This window comes from Mesoplodon bidens (genome assembly GCF_964165515.1).
Source record: "Mesoplodon bidens genome assembly, chromosome: 15".
In the NCBI taxonomy this organism is placed as follows: Eukaryota; Metazoa; Chordata; class Mammalia; order Artiodactyla; family Ziphiidae; genus Mesoplodon; species Mesoplodon bidens.
The window spans coordinates 26,238,252-26,256,904 of record NC_138171.1 but is presented as its reverse complement, the minus strand read 5'-3'; the positions used below and the strand labels follow the sequence as shown (position 1 = coordinate 26,256,904).

The 18,653-nt window shown below is 46.5% G+C and overlaps 2 protein-coding genes across 3 annotated transcripts in view; both read left to right on the top strand.

The window, feature by feature from the left end:
- Positions 1-8,514, top strand: part of MAPRE1 (microtubule associated protein RP/EB family member 1) — a 37,555-nt gene extending 29,041 nt beyond the window's left edge. The window contains exon 8 of one of the 2 annotated variants that reach the window (XM_081256973.1): positions 8,496-8,514. The gene's annotated coding sequence lies outside the window, so the exon portion shown is untranslated. Of the gene's footprint in view, positions 1-2,938; positions 3,537-8,495 lie in introns of those variants that run through there. The other variant, XM_081256972.1, reaches the window with a different exon arrangement.
- A 1,807-nt stretch (positions 8,515-10,321) lies between these two features.
- EFCAB8 (EF-hand calcium binding domain 8) overlaps positions 10,322-18,653 on the top strand; it is a gene marked incomplete at its 5' end in the record, with an annotated part of 32,609 nt that continues 24,277 nt past the window's right edge. Inside the window, 5 exon segments of the mRNA XM_081255135.1 lie at positions 10,322-10,402; positions 10,835-10,975; positions 10,979-11,018; positions 12,028-12,139; positions 17,183-17,390. Coding sequence (XP_081111261.1) covers positions 10,322-10,402; positions 10,835-10,975; positions 10,979-11,018; positions 12,028-12,139; positions 17,183-17,390 — 582 coding nt within the window.

Below are 18,653 nucleotides of genomic sequence, written 5' to 3'. Positions count from 1 at the left end.
TGAGTCTAGGGAAGTTTTTCCTTAAGGATTGTTTTATGAGATTTGGTATGAGGAACTCCTTTTGTGATGTTTACCATAGTTCACCATAGTCTACAAACACAACCTAGGCTTTAAGCCTGATCAGCCTAATCACATTAATCTGCTAGTATGTGGGTGACCCAAATCTGACTGCTGTCAACAGAGTGGAAGTAATTGCTTTGAACCAAGCTGAACCTGAGCCTTCGGTTAGTGTTCATGAATCACCAGTCATTTTGCTGGTCTGGCACTGTTGCTGTTGTTTTAAAATTAGGAGTATGTTGTACTTCTGAATTCATACATTCCAGTTATAAAATTTAAAAACCCGATGAGTTCATGTTTATTTCTAACACTTGCAGCTTTTTTCTCAGTTTTCACATGTGACAGTATAACAATATGCAGAGTCCTTGTCCGGAAAGAAAGCCCACAGAGGAATTCTGTGCTTTTACATTGAACTTGACTGTGCTTAGAACCATTATCCCAGATGCCTTCAGCCAGATTGTTATGCAGATATAATTTGTGAAGGTCTGTTTCCCTTTTGGCTCAATCTGAGTTGGAAAGCAGTGTTACCTTAGCCTGGAGCACAGAGCTTTCTGTTGAGGTTGTGGTCAGGCTGCCTCATTAATTTCATTATCTAGGTAAGCATGTCCAGCCCTAGAGTCAGAGTTCTAGGCCCCTTATTCCAGGACTATATATATATATATATATATATATATATATATACGTGTGTGTGTGTGTGTGTATGTATATATATGTGTGTGTGTGTATGTATATATATATATGTATACACACACACACACATTTTAAAAATTAAAGTAACATATTTCTTTTGTGTTGGATGCTCTGATGTTCTGAATTGTAAAATGAAAGTAGCCTTCACAGACATGTTTCTGCAGGTAGGGAGAGGCAAATCTCTGTCTTGTGATCATTTGAAAAGCAAAGCAAGTTAGCCATCAGAGCCTAGAACTTTGTGAATGGTATCAAGAGATAGATTTAGAATTACAGAGTGACCTGTTAGCAGTTTGCAGTTCTGTAAGATGTCTTTTTACCTTAAAAGTTACACATTTTTTTCCTCAACTTTTTCCTGGTTTATTTTGAATATTTTTCGCAGTTTGCAGGAATTGGTGAGGATAGGCTTGATGTAGGTATGAGGAAAAGAGAAAGAGCAGCTTATTCCATTTGCTGATGTCTTTAATTTTCACTTTTGGTGGGAGAATGAGATTTGGGAAGCTGTAGTGAGATTCAGTCCATCGGGGTAGGTCTTAACAAAGCTGGCTTTGTGGCTCTTACTAGTTTCCAGCAGGGACAAAGATGAGTTCCTAAGATTCAGCTTTCACGGATGATTCACAAATTGCAGTTTAGATTGTTAATGTTAAGCTGAGGTCAAGCATGCAAGTGGCTAGACTGAATATATAAAGGGAGTGTGTGGCTGGAGCCCTTCTTCAAAATGAATGAGGGAGAAGTGCCGTGATCAGGAGGCCAAGGATCAGGACCAGGGTCCTTCCCCAGGCCCTGCATCCTTGGTCTGCAGAGCATGGCTTTTCATTGGCTCAGTGAAGAGATGAGCGAGGATGTTTTCCCCAGGAACCTTTCTGAGCCAGGAAAAGTTACTTAGGTCTGTAAAAGCCAGTAGGATACCAGAGCCAGAAAGAGTGGGAGAGTGCCCAGTTCCAGCAGGTGTTGCCTCTGGAGGCCAGTTTTCAACAGTTGAGAAAGTTTTGGTTCAGAGAAGAGCACAATGTTTTTCAGCATCAACTACATACATTTTGCATGTGAAATTTTGAAAAACTTTGCACTGACAATGAAATGGTTTGTAAAGTGTACATCCTTTTGTATTTTAATAAAAGTTTTGACTCAGAGATTTTGACAGATGAAGTAAAAAGTGGCTCAACACATGTGTTCGGCTTTTTTTCCCACAGGCTGCAAGCTGCAGGGAGAGCTTTGCTAATACATCCATCCCTGAACCACCATTTAGTGCAAGAACTAAATATATTGCACCCAGGATCTGTCACCGTTTATCCTAGTCTAAGCTTGAGTGACCTTCAGATTTCTTTCCTGTCTTGCTTGCTTCACAGTTGTTTCATCACGTTCATATTTATATTTCTCCGATTGGGCCCATTTATATATTTTGGAGTAGTTCTAGTGATTTTAAGATCCAGCATACCTCAGGGTCATCTGGATTTTAGCATTCTAAAGGTTTCTAACCTGATACTGCCTTTTTTTTTTTTTGTATTTTTTATGTTTTTCTACAAAATAATGTGAGTTAAACGTGTAAATTATATATGACTGCTGTTTTTACTTTGAAATTTTAAACCCTACTAGGAAGAATGGAATAACCTGTTTTTTACAGGTAGCTGTAGGCTAATCGCAGCTTGCCCCTGTGTGTGCGCCTCCCTCCCTAGTAATTTTAAAGGCTGAGAGAAGAAACAATAATTCAACGTTGAATGAAATAAAAATTATTTTTAAAAATTTCCTAAGAATTTGTAACTCTCTGACTTAATTTTTTTTCTTTCTTTTTTGGGGAGGAGATGGGTAATTAGGTACTGAACCACCCCAAGAATCTGCTGTTTTTCTTCAGTCATGGTATTTTGAAATCTTTGGTATGTGAATCCGGAGTTCTCTTTGGCAGTGTGGTAGGAAGAGCATTGTTTTAAATGTCATGTGAGTTGAGTTAGTCTCAACTAAAGGTGTGATCTTGACATTAATCCTCAGGGTCCCCTCTAGTTCCAGTGGTCATTGGCTTCTGTCTTGTTTATTCGATTTTGAAAAGGAAAAAGCCTGTCTTCTTAGCTATCAAGTTGCACCTTAAAAATTTCAATAAATTTTATAAAGCTGAGAAGAATCATTGCAGCTTTACTGAAGAGTAATTCACACATATAAATTGTATGTTAGGTTACAATTTTTGACGTTTTAAATCCCGCAGTGGCAAAGCTGGCGAGGACAGAGTTGGCGCTGCTGCTGAGTGGAGTGGAGCTGCCTTCCCTGGAGCAGTGACTGTGTCTTGAAGCCTTCCGGCAGCATTCCATCTCCGCTTTTAGGGAGCAGGGTAGAATCTCCTTAGGATTGGCAAGCGATGCCTGACTGAACCAGTGTCAAGTAGGACTTTGAACTTTTTTCCAGAATTATTTTGTGCAGAGGTTTATCTACGAGATTTTTTTCTTCTTAAACACCTTCTCTCCTGCTTCTTGAGTTAATAAACTTGAATTATTGATGATCACGATTTTATTCGTTTTAGATGTGGGTTTTCTGAACTTTTCCTTACCTAAGAAGTAGAATGAATGCATCTTACTACTTCCCCTTTGTTCTCGTGTTTCTCCTTTGGGAAGGAAAGTTACATTTATTGTGATAGAATTTAGCATATTTTGGCCCATGTAAAAATGTTGATAAACGCAGGGACTGCTATAAGTAGAAATGATAACATTGGATTGGAAAATGAAAGCCCCAGACCAAAAGACAGTGGGGAATAGTCAAATCGGCCTTGACTCTGTTTTTTGTTGTTGTTGTTGTTTTTTAATAAACCCTTCTAGTTTATTAATACCTAGTTTAATAAAACTCTGATTTAAAAGACCTTCTGCATCTTTTATGACATTTCATTGAACCACTCTACTTTTCATGCTTTACAGTGTGACAAAGTCTTTTGTCTCCACTGTTGATGAAATGGGAGCAGAAATTTTTTCTCTATGTGGGTGTTCTCTTTGTGGTGAAGATATGGGGAGGGGTCTTGGCTTGGTGATCAGTTAACATTTTGGTAACATTTAGGTCATCATGAAATGTGATTCAGCTGGGTATCTTTAAGTCTGGAATCCATGTCCCTGGTTGAATTCTGCCCAAGAGATTTGCCTTTGGCCAGCTCATGCTGCTGAATTGTGCCAGGGGCAAGATTGAACAGTGCTGTATCAAGTCCAGGCCTGCCATGAAGTCTGGGTTTATAGGACTCCCATCTTACACACAGTGCTCTTGTAGTCTTCCTCTTTTCAAAGAGTTGGAGCTCATGCATCTTATGTTGAGAGGGCTGCTGTGCCTTCCACTGTCCTCCAACTGTGGGGGCTAGTTGGCCTTTTGGTTTTGGTGAATGCTGCTTTATCATTAAGCTCCTGGGCATTTTCCACAGTTTCCATGAGTTGTGGGCGCTCTGTGCTGTATTTGTCCTATGGGTCGTTCTCCACTCATACTTGTCCTGGCTTTGTGTGCTGTAGCTCTTCCTGTCACTGTCTGCTGTAAGTTCAACTTCATCCATAAAAAGAATGTCTCAGATTAGATGAAACATGGCTGTGTGGTTATGGTTTGTGGGATGGATTCTGCTGTTCCGTTTTGTGTTCTGCATATGGAATTCTATCTCATTTTCCTGGTTCTAAGTGTGGCCAGCTGACCCTGCAGTCAGGTTGAGGCCCTCGGAGTTCGACAGCAACTTCATAGAGGAGCTACTTTGGACTTGGGGACAGCTGTCAAGATGTCTCTGTCGAGAAGGAAGTTGAAAACCAATAAGCCTCTGTCAAACATAGCCAGCAGTGTTAACGGGAGAGCAAATTGGGTCGGGGTGAGTGAGGGTTTGGGATTAAAGTCATCTCCAAAAGATTGGACACCTGGGCCCTAAAATCCATTTGCCTGAGATTAAAGGCCGAACAGGAGAGCTGAGCCTGTCTGAGCTAGATTTCCAGGACAGCTTTAACTGCATTTGGCCTTAAGTCATCTGCCCCTGTAAATTCTAACAAACAAATTACTCAGCAAACCAGTTATTCTTCCATCCTCGGCCTACTTCCCTAGAGGCAGTTCTAAGCTCTCACCCCTGTTTCCAGGTTTGTACGGAACCCCACACCCTGGCCCCTTCCCCTCAGAGGAGGCTTCCTCTGATCTTACCTGCTCTCATTCCAGATAGATATTTAACTCTACAGCTGAATCTTCTCTTCCTTCCAGTATCAGAGGACTAGTACTTCTCTTTGCTTCTTAACGCTTGTGCTTTGCTCTTGGGTGTCTCTGTTGCCCTCAACCAATATTTTTTCCCCTTTGTGGCCTCAGTCCACAAACATACAGAGCTCCTCCCTTTCTCATAAAACTTGTAGTTTTAAAATAATTATTGTAGTTTTAAATAATTATTGTAGTTTTAAATAAATTATTGTAGTTTTAAATAAAATAATTATTGTAGTTTTAAAATAATTATTTATAAAATAATAAAAAGATTTAAATAGTTGTGAGAATAGTATAAAGAACTCCCCTTTGCCCAGACTGACTAATATGGTGAACATTTTGCCGCATTTGCTTTACCATCCTATGCGTTTGTTGAACCATCTGGGAATAAATTACAGATATTGTGTCCCTTTACCTTTAAATACCCAAGTGTGTATTTCCTAAGACCAAGGATGTTCTCTTGTATAACCACAGAACAGTTGTCAAAAGCAGGAAACAACATTAATTCAATATTATCTAAGAACGTAGTCATGTTTAAATTTTGCCGATGGTCCTAATAAAGGCCTTTAGACCTTTTCCCCACCCAGTCTAGGATCCAGTTCAGAATCACGCATTGCCTTTAGTTGTTAGCTCTCTCAGTCACCTTTAATGTGGAACAGTTCCTTAGTCTTTGTTCTTCATGACACAGATTTTAAGAGTAAAACCCAGTTACTTTGTAGAATGTCCTGCAGTTTGGGGTTGTCAGGTTACGTACGTTTGTGGAGGGTACCGCGGAAGTGGTGATCTTGAGACCAGCGCGGCAGGAGGCAGGGCCTTTGGCTCCCTCATCGGTGATGTTAACTTTAATCACGTGTTAACTAGGACTTTACAGCGAAACAAAGTATACTTGATTTCTGTATACATACCAGTGCTTTGCTGCTTAATATAATTTTGGTGATAATACGTGCCTTGTGTTAGTGCAGACTTTTTTGTATTCCTTTCTTCTTGGCCTACGTTTTTTGCCGCATTGGCCCCCAACTCCGCATAATCCATATGTACTCATAATTTTGTATGTACTGACAGTACAGTACCCCCTTAGACCCAGGCAAGAAGGGGCCCTGCCCCGGGCTGAGCTTTAGGGCATCCCACTCTGTCCCTCCTCTGGCCATGTCCCTCTCCACCAGATGAGGTAGGTTCAAGGGGCTAAGCGGATGGCCACTCAGGCCCCACCGGTGTGCTGACTGCTCCCCCTCCCCCCCTGCCCCCCCATCCCCTGCTCTAAGTACTGGAATTCCCCACCCAAATCACTTTGAAGCTGATTCCAGAGTCTTTGTAGGCCTGTTCCTCAGGGCGTCATTTTTGAGGGCAGCCTTGGCAAGGCTTGCAGTGACCATGGAGCAGTGGAGGCATGGGGGAGATGCAGCCTGGGTGTATGGGCTGGGGTGTCCGTCCACATGCCACCATCCACAAGCCCCCTCAGCAGCATGGAGAGGACATGGGGTTGGGCAGAGGGCTTGGAGGCCACACTGCCAAATTCTGTCAGTGAGCTGAGGAATTCAAGAGTTCTAAATTTGAACCTGGCCTTCCAGCTTGTTATGAAAGTGTATTTGTGAAGGTAGGAGAATAGAATGTATTTTATTTAGCAGTGTAATAATTTATAAACATTTAAAATAACTAGACTTGCTATGTGGACCAATATTTGTTCTTTTGCTCTTGGCCCCATAATTATTAAGGGTAGTCCCATTTACAGATGTGTGTATGTGTACACACGTACTTACATGTATAAGCACGTACCCGTTTGTCATTCTTTTATAAATATTGGCATCATTCTGTGCACTCTTCTTGTATCTCATGGAAATCCCTCCTGGTCGTCTGCCGAAGGTCAGATTCATCCTTTTGATTCCTTGGGTAACGTCCTGAGTGCAGGTGTACTGATTTACTCAGCCATTCCTCTACTGATAGTCATTCACTTTATTTTTTGCTGCTCTGAACGATGTTGCAGCAACCACTTTTTTTTTTTTTTTTGGTTGCACTGCATGGCTTGCAGGATCTTAGTTCCCCGACTAGGGATCGAGCCCGGGCCCCAGCAATAAAAGTGCCAAGTCCTAACCACTGGACCGCCAGGGAATTCCCAGCTACCACTCTTGTACAACGGTCTTTCACAGATGAATAAATTGCTACCCACCATTCACTCCCTTGAAATAAATCTTAAAGATTGGTATGAACCTTTTTTGAATTAAAAAAATAGAGAAATGCATGATTTTAGACTATAGAAATTCTCTGTAATCTCACCTGCAAGAAATAACTGACATTACATTTGGAGTTTACTTTTCCAGGCTCTCTTTCCATGCAGGTGGCAACATATACAGGTATATATTCTGAACAGAAATGGACTTATGAATACACCTCTGCAGCTTTCTCACTGGTGACCTTTCATCGCTGTGTTCAGTGGCCTTCATTTCTTATCATCTTGGCTCACTCTGGAGCATCCCAATCTTCCTGGTTGATTCATCCTGTCTTTTGTGTGTTTCTCCTCCTCTCTCTATCCCCTAAATGTAGCCACTCAAGTTTCAGTCCCCATATGTCTAGGTATTTGTTTTTTGTTTCTAATTGGACAGCCCAGCATCACATGCATTAAGCCACTTTCCCTCATTGCTCCCTTTTCTGGAAATGTTTCTGGCATTTCCCTCAGTTACCCTGGTTCCTGGCTTCCAAGTCTCCTTTCCTTCGGCTCTTCTCTCTCCTTTGGTTCTTATAGCTGAGCTGTCGCCAAGACACGGTTAGGTTAGGACACCATGGGCCAGTCTTCCTCCTCCTCTCTCCCTCCATCTTATGCTGATGAGTTCATAGTTGCCTTCATGAAAGTATTCATGCCATCCTAGAGTGCCCTCTTGATTCCTGCTGGTGACACTTGCTGATGAGGTGGATTGACGCTCCAGTAATCCTAACACAATGCTGTCTTCCATCCTCTGTGGAGGTGCCATTGACCCAGTGGAAATGTGCCCTTTGTATTCTCAGAGCAGAGCTCCACGGAATGGACCCCTCCTCCACACTCACACCTGACCCCGTGCTGCGTGAGGAGAAGTCCTGCCTCCAGGGGCACTGAGGGCGGGTGGGTGCACACAGTGGAGAGTCAGGGGCCCATCTTGCCCCACCTTTGGTGCATGTGTTTGACCCTTTGGAAATGTGCTTGCCCCGGACCTTATTTCCCTAATCTGTGAATTATGGTTGGACCCCCGCATGGCCTCCTAAGCCTTTTCTAATTCTGAAGAAAGGGTGACTCCCTTCAGGAAGCCTCTGGCATTAAGCCAGGGTTATAGTAACTTGAGAAGCCTCAGGTCCTCAGTAGGACAACTCTTACCCGTCAGAGGAAAGAAGGTTCACAGGTATAAGCTCTAGAAAAACTCCCTGTTGGAGGATCCCCTATGAGAAGAGGGGTGCTCATCAAATACGGGCTGGGGGTCCATGGGCACGGGGCAGCCATCCTCTCCCTTGACCTTGACTTTTTTTCCACCTTCCTGTGACTCAGCTAGGTCAGCCTCCCACATGGTCCTTACAAAGACTGGAGTTAAAGCAACTATGATTCCCTATTCTAGGTCAAGACCAATGTCTTCTGAGGACTTCAGAGAGAGCTCTCTATCTCAAAAGGTAAGAAAGCCATCAGAATTGATAACGGGAGGGGGTGTTCCAGAGCCACCAGACATCCGCTCATGGGCATCTAAGTCTGTCGGTTATCAGGTTATCAACCTCTGCACGGGGAGTTGCAAGCTTAGATATTTACAAAGTAGCAAGTCTACTGCAGTAGGCTGGTTTTCCCTTTTAAAGCATTGTGTGGGCCGAACGCAATAAAACTGAGGCCACCAATTTGCAGTCTCTATATGGACTGTACTTAATTTTGTCCAGCTAAGTTGTGATAAAATGGTGGGGTGGGCTGTACAAAGTATTATGAAGCCAGATGAGTATTTAGTGTCCATTATGTGCTTGGGGCTGGGGAAAATAGAATTAGTATAGATTAAACCAAGATAATTTTTAAATGCCCTGGCCTTCAAAGAGCTCACTATGAGATGGGGAGTAATAACAGGAGTTCTCATTGATTGTGTAATACAATTTGTTGGGGCTTCACATGTGTTCAGGTGTCATTTTACCTCACCACAACCCTTCAAGGTGGATACTGGGGGAGAGATTTTGCAGATACGGAAACTCGTGGCTCAGAGAAGTGATGTGATATGCCCACGATAAATTAGCTTGGGAGCAGGGAGCCAGGCAGAATTCTAGCCCAGAGAGCTCTGGGACTCTACAGCTGTGTGTTTCCCATCACACCTTGCTGTCACACATATGGACAGACATGCACAGGTATCAAGCATGCATGGGAGATAGGAGCAAAGAGTTTGGAAGCACAGAGGTGGCAATGATGACTCTCACCTGAAAGTTATTGAAAAGCTCCTTGGAGGAGGTGTCACTTGAGCCAGAGTTTGAAGCATGGGTAGGAGTTCATCTCGGGGGATGATGGTCTGTGTTGCATAGAGGGAAAGACGTGAGGAGAAGTGGAATGCTGTCTGTGTGTGGGGGGTGGTGGAGAGCAGCTGGCGTGCCTGGACCATGGTGTGTGCATTACAACTAGAAAGACAGGTCAGGGCTACATTGCAACGGGCTTTGAGTGCCACACTCAGGAGTTGGGGATGATGGGAGTACCCTGGAAAGTGTCAGCTGGGGTCGAGTCATGATCAGATTTGCCTTCCAGAAAGATAATTGGTGCGAATGTTTTGGGAGGTGGATTTGAAGGGAAGACCAAACTCTGGTCCCAGTTGAGGAAGGTCATTGTACTTGTCCCAGCAAAAGGCTAGGGTTTAGGGTGGGGCAGGGATGTGGGAGAGGAAGGTTTAGATATAGGGGACGGATCATAGTAAGAATCAATAGGAAGGACAGTAAGAGTGCAAGGGAGGCAGAGGGAAGAACCAAAGATGGTGGTGGGATTTCTAACCTCGGGGCCTGCGTGGCTGGTGAGAGCATTAACTAGCTCATCTGTTGGGCTCCATGAAGGCAGGTCTCCACTCTGTTCGATGGTGTGTCCACAGTGCCTGGCACTCAACGAATGTGCATAGACCCTGAGGGAATGAGGGAAAGATCACAGTTGGAGGAGCACTGCGTTGAGAGTGAGTAGTCCAAACTCCACCTTGTCTTTTGACTTTCTGAACCGAAGTCTTCTAGACTGCCCAAGGCCCAAAGCAGTGCATTTCAGTGGGCAACACCCAATGGTTATCACATAGTCCACACCTGGAGTCTTTGGGGGGAGGTGGCCTTTGATGACCTGAGTCTTCAGGAACCTGCAACACTGTGCTGAGGGTCAAAATGAGTCACGTGTAGGGGTGACAGAGGGGAAGCTTTGTTGAGGGCTGGGGGGATGGGGAAGGCTGGGTAGAGAATGCGGGAAGGTGAGCAGGAGGTGGCAGAAGCCGAGAGCCCCCGATGGAGGGGACTGCGTGAGCTTGGCTGTCGAGCACAGGTGATCTGACCTGATCCGGGGTGTCTGGGCTGGTCAGCACAAAATCACACTGGCTGGAGAAGATGGAGCTGGATTCCTTGGGGTCTTGACTTCTGAGCACTGAAGATTTGAAACTATATAGTTACTCAGCTGAAGCACCTTGTAGAGTCCTGTGATGTGTGAGGTGGGACCTTGGCTGTGTCTGCTAACCTCGCTGAGCCTCAGTAGTGGCACCTGTAAAAGGGGAACAGTAGTTAACTCCCCAGAGTCAGGAGAAGCAGTCTAGATCTTCCTTGGGCTTCCTAGGCCTAAAAGTGGTTAAACACTTACTTGGTTTGCATCAGTAAGTAACACACCACAACACTACCTACCCCAAAGGTGTGCTCTTTCAATAAGATGTGCTTAAACTGTTCAGCTCAGGAAATCACCCCTCTCAGTGCCTGGTTCTTGTAGTCAGCTGTGTTCCAGGTGTCCTCTGCAGGTGGGTCCCAGAAGAGCAAGGAGGTTCTCAGCTCCCCGACACCATCCGTCTCCCTTAGCCAGACATCCGACTTCCAACACGAGTCTCAGCTGTTCACTGAGCCACACCTGGCCTAGATGGAGAAAATGTTTCAAGATAAGGTCGACTCGACTGGAGGTGAGGCTACGTCATGGGCTCAGCCTCTGGCTTCTGCACAGGGAGGGACCCAGGACCTGGCATGGGTGAAGGGTGCAGACTTGACAAGCGTTTTTATATCCAGTATCTCCTTTAAAACTTTTCGTCGTCATACTGTGGGTATTGTAAGCCTACTAGAAACTATTTGGGACCGAGGAAACAAATACCCCTAATCCAAACACTTGGGTAACCTCTATCAGCATTTCAGTATGTTTTCTTCCAAACAGTTTCATATGTATGGTTCATTATCTATTGCTGTGTAGCAATATTCCCACAGAATTAGTGGCTTAAACCAACACATGTTTATTATCTCACCATTTCAGTGGGTCAGGAGTCTGGGCACAGCTTAGCTGGCTTCCCTGCTCAGGGTCTCACTAAGCTGCAGCCAAGGTGTCAGCTGGGGTTGCAGTATCATCTGGGGCTTGACTGGGAAGGGTCCACTTTTTTTTTTTTTTTTTTTTTTTTTGCTGCGTCGGGTCTTAGTTGCAGCAGGCAGGCCCTTCGTTGTGGTGCACGGGCTCCAGAGCGCATGGGCTCTGTAGTTTGCAGCACGTGGGCTCTCTAGCTGAGGCACAAGGGCTCAGTAGTTGCAGTGCATGGGCTTAGTTGCCCCTCGGCATGTGGGATCTTAGTTCCCCGACCAGGAATTGAACCCGCGTCCCCTGCATTGGGAGGCGGATTCTTAACCACTGGACCACCAGGGAAGTCCCGGAAGGGTCCACTTCTAAGTTCACCAGGTTGTTGACAGAATTCATCTCCTTGAAGCTGCAGGACTGAGGGCTCTTGTTTCTTCCTGGCTATTGAAGGGCTACTGTTTTCAGCTCCTAGAGCTGCCCAGTTCCTGGCCCTGTGGGACTCACCAACACGGCTGATTTCAAGACTCAAGTCAGGCAGGAAGATGGCAACTCCAGCACGACGTGTGCTACAATCTCATAATCATGCACACACAGTCCCGTATATCCTGTCACCTTTGCCGTATTCTGTTGGTCAGGAGCAAGTCACAGGTTCTGCCACACTCAAAGGGAAGGGATCACGGGAGGGCATAAACGCCAGGAGGTGGCCATCGTGGGGCCACCTTCAGCCTCTCTGCCCCAGATGGCTATGTGTGTTTTCACATGTCTGTAATTGTACTTTATGTAATTTCAGACCCTTCTTTTTCTCTTAATGTTAATTCCTTAAGGGTTTTTTCACACTTTCTGTGGTCTTCTGAATCATCACTAGCAGTGAATGCAAGTGCTCTACTGGTTGACTAAGCCATTTCCCTAAATGAAACATTTCGGTTTTATTGAGTTTAAATAACACTGTGAAGAACATCCTTTGTGCATCACACTTTTTTCTCTTTAGAGCTTGATTTATCCCCTTGGGAAGATACACATAAAGTTAAATTATTATTCCTACTGGAATACTTAAAGTCGTCTTTGTTTCTATCCACTAAACTCTGAGCACCAATGCTGGGGCCATGGCTACTTGCCCCATCAATTTGAGTTTTACAGCCACACCGTGTTTTGGCAGGAAAGGGTAACAAATGGTCAGTTTACAAAGAGCAAAGTGAGGTGGGGGAGGGACAATTTGTGTCTGACCTGAAGCTGAGATTGTCCCTCATCAGAGTTCTTCGGGTGTTGGTATTTGGCGGCCAGGAGGTGCCACCACTGTGTCTTAGAGGACCTGACAGCCCCAGCTTTAGCCACAGTTTTTATTCTGTTTGTCTTTTGTTTTGAACAGGTAATATAGGCACACAGTTCAAAATTCACAAGGTGCCATATCTCTCCCTCTTTTCGAAGCAGACCACCATGCAGTATTTTTACAATGCTGCATTACAAACATTTTCCAAAAAGAAAAATTCAAAAGGCACTTATCTCATGATACCTTTTCTTGGTATACAGAGAAAATGTCTCCCTGGGCCAGACTGTGCTGCTCCGTCCAGCATGCAGTCCCTGCAGGCGTTACGGCTTCCTGGTTCCTGTGACCTTCAGAAGCACAGAGTGCCTGTAGTTGCTTCCCCCTGCTTTTCATGTGCACTACTGTCTACACTGCTCTACTCCTTGCTTTTTTGTCCTCCAACTTTATTGAGGTATAATTGACAAATCAAATTGTAATGTATTTAAAGTGTGCAAAGTGATGATCTGATATCTGTATGCATCGTGAAGGATCTGCACAATTGTCTACTCCTTGCTTTTTTTAAAAATAATTTTTATCTAGTTTCCCTTCTTGAATATGTATTGACCTAATATGTCTTGAAATCTTTTCCTATCAGTGTAAAAAGAGCTTCCTCATTTTAAAAAACAAAACAAAACTGGCCGTGGTTTTAAATGGAGGAAAGGAAAATTCACTCTTAGTTGATGGAGGGTAAAGGAAAATAGGACCCTTTTTCTCTTTCAGAAGGCTTTAAAAGAGGTGAATTCTGAGCATGGGCTTGAAACCGTTTCTCGGGAACCCTGGCCATTTGTGCTTGCCTCGGAGGGAAGAGGGGAGATACATGGTTCTCTTCCCGTTCTGCAAGTTCCCTTTTTGGGCTGCAGTGGTTTTGCTGGTCTTGAAAGTGTCCACGTACCCCTGGCCCGCTGCCCGGGGGGGCCTGCCTGGGGGAGGCTGCAGGCTGCTCAGGGGCCGTGGGAGAACCACCGGGCTAGGGGGCCCTGCAGCTCGGCCTGCAGGCAGGGGGAGCTTACCTTCGGCTCAGGTGCTTCTGAGTGGATGTGGGTGGCACACAGGCTGAGTGCCACCCACCCTTTATGCCAACAGACATTTTACCAAGCTCTGCTAGGCCTTATGGTTTATATAGGCCTCTGCTGGATTTTATTCAGTTCTCCCAGAAGCCCTGCAGCAGGGGTCCTGACTGTCCACGGGAGGCACCTGGGACCTCTGCACAGACAGACGTCAACCACAGGCCCCGACAGAGTGGCCAGTCCTGTGGCACCAAAGCCTGTGCCTTCTCAGGCACCCCCACCGTGTGGAGCACCTCAGATGCTAAAGTAGATGAAAGAAGGCCCCTTCAGTGAGAGCAGGGCTGTGAGTCCAGTGCACAGCATCATCCTGTCCTCCATGATCTGTGTGCTGAGAAGGACAGGCATGCGCTCTGGACAAGCGTGGGGAACAGGTACTTATTTCCCCTGGAGGGCAGAGTGGAGGCTAGGAAACAACATTTTTCTTTTCTTTTTTTCAATTGAAGTATAGTTAATTTACAGTGTTGTGTTAGTTTCAGGTATACAGCAAAGTGATTCAGTTACACATACATACGTATTATTTTTCAGATTCCTTCCCATGTAAGTTATTATAAAACAACATTTTTCTTAAGTATTTTTAATATAGCATTTATTTTTTTAAATGCTGAATATAAAAAACAGAGATAAATAATCCATTATCCTACCTCTTGGCATTACAAAGAAAGGAAGAGAAAGGGGCAGGGAGCTGGGGGCACTTGGCACTGGAAGAGTACACGGGTAGAAAGTTCAGACAACACAGAGAGGTGTGGGTGCAGCGGGAGCCTCTCCCCCTTCCTCCACCCCTGACTCCTGCCCCACTGTGTTCAGAGGAGGTCATCCTTGACCTGCCTGGAAAGGTGAAGTGTGAGTTTCCCAGGAGATGGGGAACCGGGAGGGTCAAGGCAGGGCCTGGCATAAGAGAGGTGTTGCTGGGCTAGAGGGCAAGCGGGGCATCCTGGGGCCAGGCTGGGGGGCCAGGTGACCCTGGGGGTGCGGTGGGTGCCCTCGGGTCACAGGGCCCTGAACTCCGGCAGTGGGGCTGATGGGGAGGTGGCACATCTAGACCTGTCTGAGAAAGGTAAGTGTCATGGTGGCCAGGAGGTCGGGCTGGATGTGGAGCCTGGGGGGTTTGTTGAAAGAGCTCATCATGTGATGGCCGCACATTGGGGTCCTGGAGATTATAACAGAGAGGAGAAGGTCTTCTGGTTTCAAATCCCCGCTGCACCACTGTGTGTCCTTGGGCAAATCCCGCACCTCTTGTGCCTCTGTGTGCTCATCTGTAAGATGGGGAGAATGACAGTGCATCATTCTAGGACCACAGGACTCACCCCTCAGGTGTTCATCTTGGGTGACTGGGTGGAGGTGATGCCGTTAGCAGAGATGGTGAACACAGGAAATGGGAGCAAGTTTTGGGATAAAGATAAGAAATTGGATTTTAAACATGCTGAGTTGAAAGGGCCAGGGGGACACTTGGAAATATTCAGGGACATGGAGAGAAATTCTCTCCTGAGATGTAGAGATGGGTGAATAGATGAGGTCGTTCAAGGAGAGTGCCCAGCAGAAAAGAAAGGGACAGTGATGGGAAGAGCTGAGGCACATGACGAGCGACAGGACAGAGCAGGCGACGGAGCCTGGGGGAGACGCAGCAGCCCGGGGAGGCGAGAGTGGCTGGTGCTTGGCTGCCAGAAGGGAGGAGGCCCCGAGGACCAGGAACGGCATCCTCAGGTGGGGTTCGAGGTCACTGGGGCTCAGAGGAGTGAGCTGGCAGGAGTCAGGGAGCCGCCCAGAAAGTCCCTCCTGCCTGATCCTAGGGAATGTAGTGGCCCCCTGCCAGGGACATGATATTTTCACTTTTGTGCTTCGAGAGCTGTTAGTGAACCATTTGGTGTGAGGGGTGAGCGCTTCCTTTTAGCCGTGATGAGCAGGGGACCTGACTGGCTCCCACAGTGTACATTTCCTTTCCAGGACACCTTTGTGTCTATTCTCTTGTTATACTCAAATTTTTTTCAGTAAACTGTTCTTAAGAAGGATATTAAAATAATAGAGCAGTGAACAATATATACAAGTTCTTAAACACCAATGAAAGGGACTCTCCCTGTAGTGTTGTCAAGAGGAGTTTGTTCATTAAACCTGCACAAAGGCCCTTTGACTGCCAGCTCTTTCCCGAGGGGACAACTCTGTGCTCGGGGACTGTCCCCTGACATCCATCTGATACACAGAGGGACTGTTACATGTCACTCAAATGTGTAAGGCTCTTGGCTATCGCTTCAGATCAGCAGGATGGCTCCTTTAAGCAGGGCAGCTTTCGTTCAGGCTTTCATTTGTTCCTCAGTTTAGCAGTAAACGATAATTGTCGAGGTAGTGCCGTGCTGGGCGTTGTATGAGGAGCGTGGAATAGGGTGAGAGCGTGACCCCAGATTGCTGGGGATGGTCTGGGTGCCACCACTCACCAGCCGTGTGACCTTGGGCACATGACCCCATCTCTCTGTGCCACAGTTGGTGCCCCCCGCCACCATCAGGCGATCAGTAAGAATAAACACAGATGGTGGTGGTCCCCAGTCATTGTCATCACGTCCCAGTGCCAACAGAAACACTCAGGGAACAAACATTTGCTGCGCGCTGAGGACCCAGTCAGAGAGGGGACAGGCTCAGCCCTGCACTCCCCGAGCTCATGGCCAGGCTGGTAAGGAGGAAGGTTGGGGGGAAGTAGGAGCCAGGCATGGCGCTGGGCCGCCCGCTTCGAGAGTCCCTGGGAAAGGCTTCCCTGTGGAGGAACCAGACGGTGCAAAGGCCTTGAGGTGGCAGGATGAGAAACGGTGTGGGGACATGGTGGCTGGAGCAGAGAATGAAAGGGACTGTGGTGAGAGGTGAGGTCCGGGAGGAGCAGCCTTCAGGCCATGGCGAAAGTTCCAAATATTTGGAGGGGGTTCTAGAAGTTCTTTTTGAAGACTGTGATTCTTTTTTAAAAAATCTAGACAGGAGTAATGGATCCATTTGCAGACAGATGCCCCTGTAGCCACAAAACCCAGCAGGGGAAGAAATTTTCCCCCTGCCCCTCTGCCTCTCCCCTGCCCATCTTTCCCTCCAGCCCAAGTTTGTATTTTCATCGCCTCTAAAAGATGCGTTTCACTTCTTCCTTAATAGCTTTGAATTTATTTATGTCCCTTTGTTGCCATTGTTTACTTATGTTTTTCTTCTTTCTGTCTTTATTATTTATTTATTTTGGAGTTTTCATCAGTTTTCTTTGTCTCAATGCCTGGTCTGTCTGATTTGCTCAGAAATGGGATCTGATCTTTTTTAGTACCCTTCCCGTCACTGCCGTGGGACCAACATGGTGCTTTCATGCGGCAGGTGTGCAGCCAGTATTTTTGGGTGATCACATGTTGAACAGATGAGATGCAAAAGATGACCTGGCAATGTGATCCTCTGTGTGTTCCCCCTCAGCACCCAGACACCCAAGAACACTGTGGCTGGTGATAGGGCTGAGGGACTTTCGGTGAAGTGGACGGTGTTCTTCCTTCTCTCTTTGGAAGCCCTGGACGTGAAGACTTTCTTTGAGGGTGTGAAGAAGATTCTGAGCAATACGTCCAACGAGATGATAGAGGCGCTGTTTTTGAAGGTGGACGTGAACTGTGATGGCTCCATCACCTGGGTGAGGAGGGCACCCCCGCTGCTTCAGGTGGCTGGAGGGTGCGGTTCTTGGCTGGTCAGTGGGGCAAGTGGAGGGCTGAAGAGGGGGGTAGACTCTAGGGGGCTTGCTGGATTGAGGGAACACTTAGAGACTTTGAGGGGGCCCTCCCGAGACCCCTGTGAGCTGGGCTCACTGCAGCTTGTTCCCCTGCCGAGGTACAGGAGAGTATGTGACAAACGCTAGTGACCCCTGCCCGAGACTGGCTGATCACACAGCAGTGAGCAGCAAGGACCCCTGCCTGCCACATGGCTCTCCTGCACACCAGCCTCCCATTTGGCTAAGGGGATTCCAGCTGGTGCCACAACCATCTCTTAGCCTCTTATGGTCACTCAGTGGCTGTTAAATCAAAAAATGTCAGGGTTGGGCTTCCCTGGTGGCGCAGTGGTTGAGAGTCCGCCTGCCGATGCAGGGGACACAGGTTCTTGCCCCAGTCCGGGAGGAACCCATGTGCCACGGAGCAGCTGGGCCCGTGAGCCATGGCCGCTGAGCCTGCGCGTCCGGAGCCTGTGCTCCGCAACGGGAGAGGCCACAACAGTGAGAGGCCCGCGTACCGCAAAAAAAAAAAAAAAAAAAAAGTCAGGGTTTTAAAGCATATTAATAATAATGCTTTTTACCCCTGATTTTAAATGTTCTACAATGAGCATATACAGCATTTAAGAATGCAAAAGAACACAGTAAAGTACAAAGAAACAGTCTGATGTATTGATGTAGCAATGCTGACAACAGTAACTAGCATTTACACCAGACATTGTGCTAAGCAGTTTATATATTATTATACTTGAACCTCACAGGAATCCTATGGGGTAGGTGCTGGTAATGTACCTCCATTTGACAGACTGGGAAACTGAGGCAAGAGAGGAATAAATTGGCCCAGGGTTACAGAGCTAGTTAGCAGCTGGGCCAATCTTCAGACCCAGGGATTTTGCCTCAAGAGCCCATGTGTTAACAGCTCTGTCATACCTCCCCCTCAGCATAGATGTACATTCTGTTTCTTTTTTTTTTTTTTTGCAGTATGCGGGCCTCTCACTGTTGTGGCCTCTCCCATTGTGGAGCACAGGCTCTGGACGCGCAGGCTCAGCGGCCATGGCTCACAGGCCCAGCTGCTCCGCGGCATGTGGGATCTTCCCGGACCGGGGCACGAACCCGTGTCCCCTGCATTGGCAGGCGGACTCTCAACCACTGCGCCACCAGGGAAGCCCTACGTTCTGTTTCTTTATGTGTGTT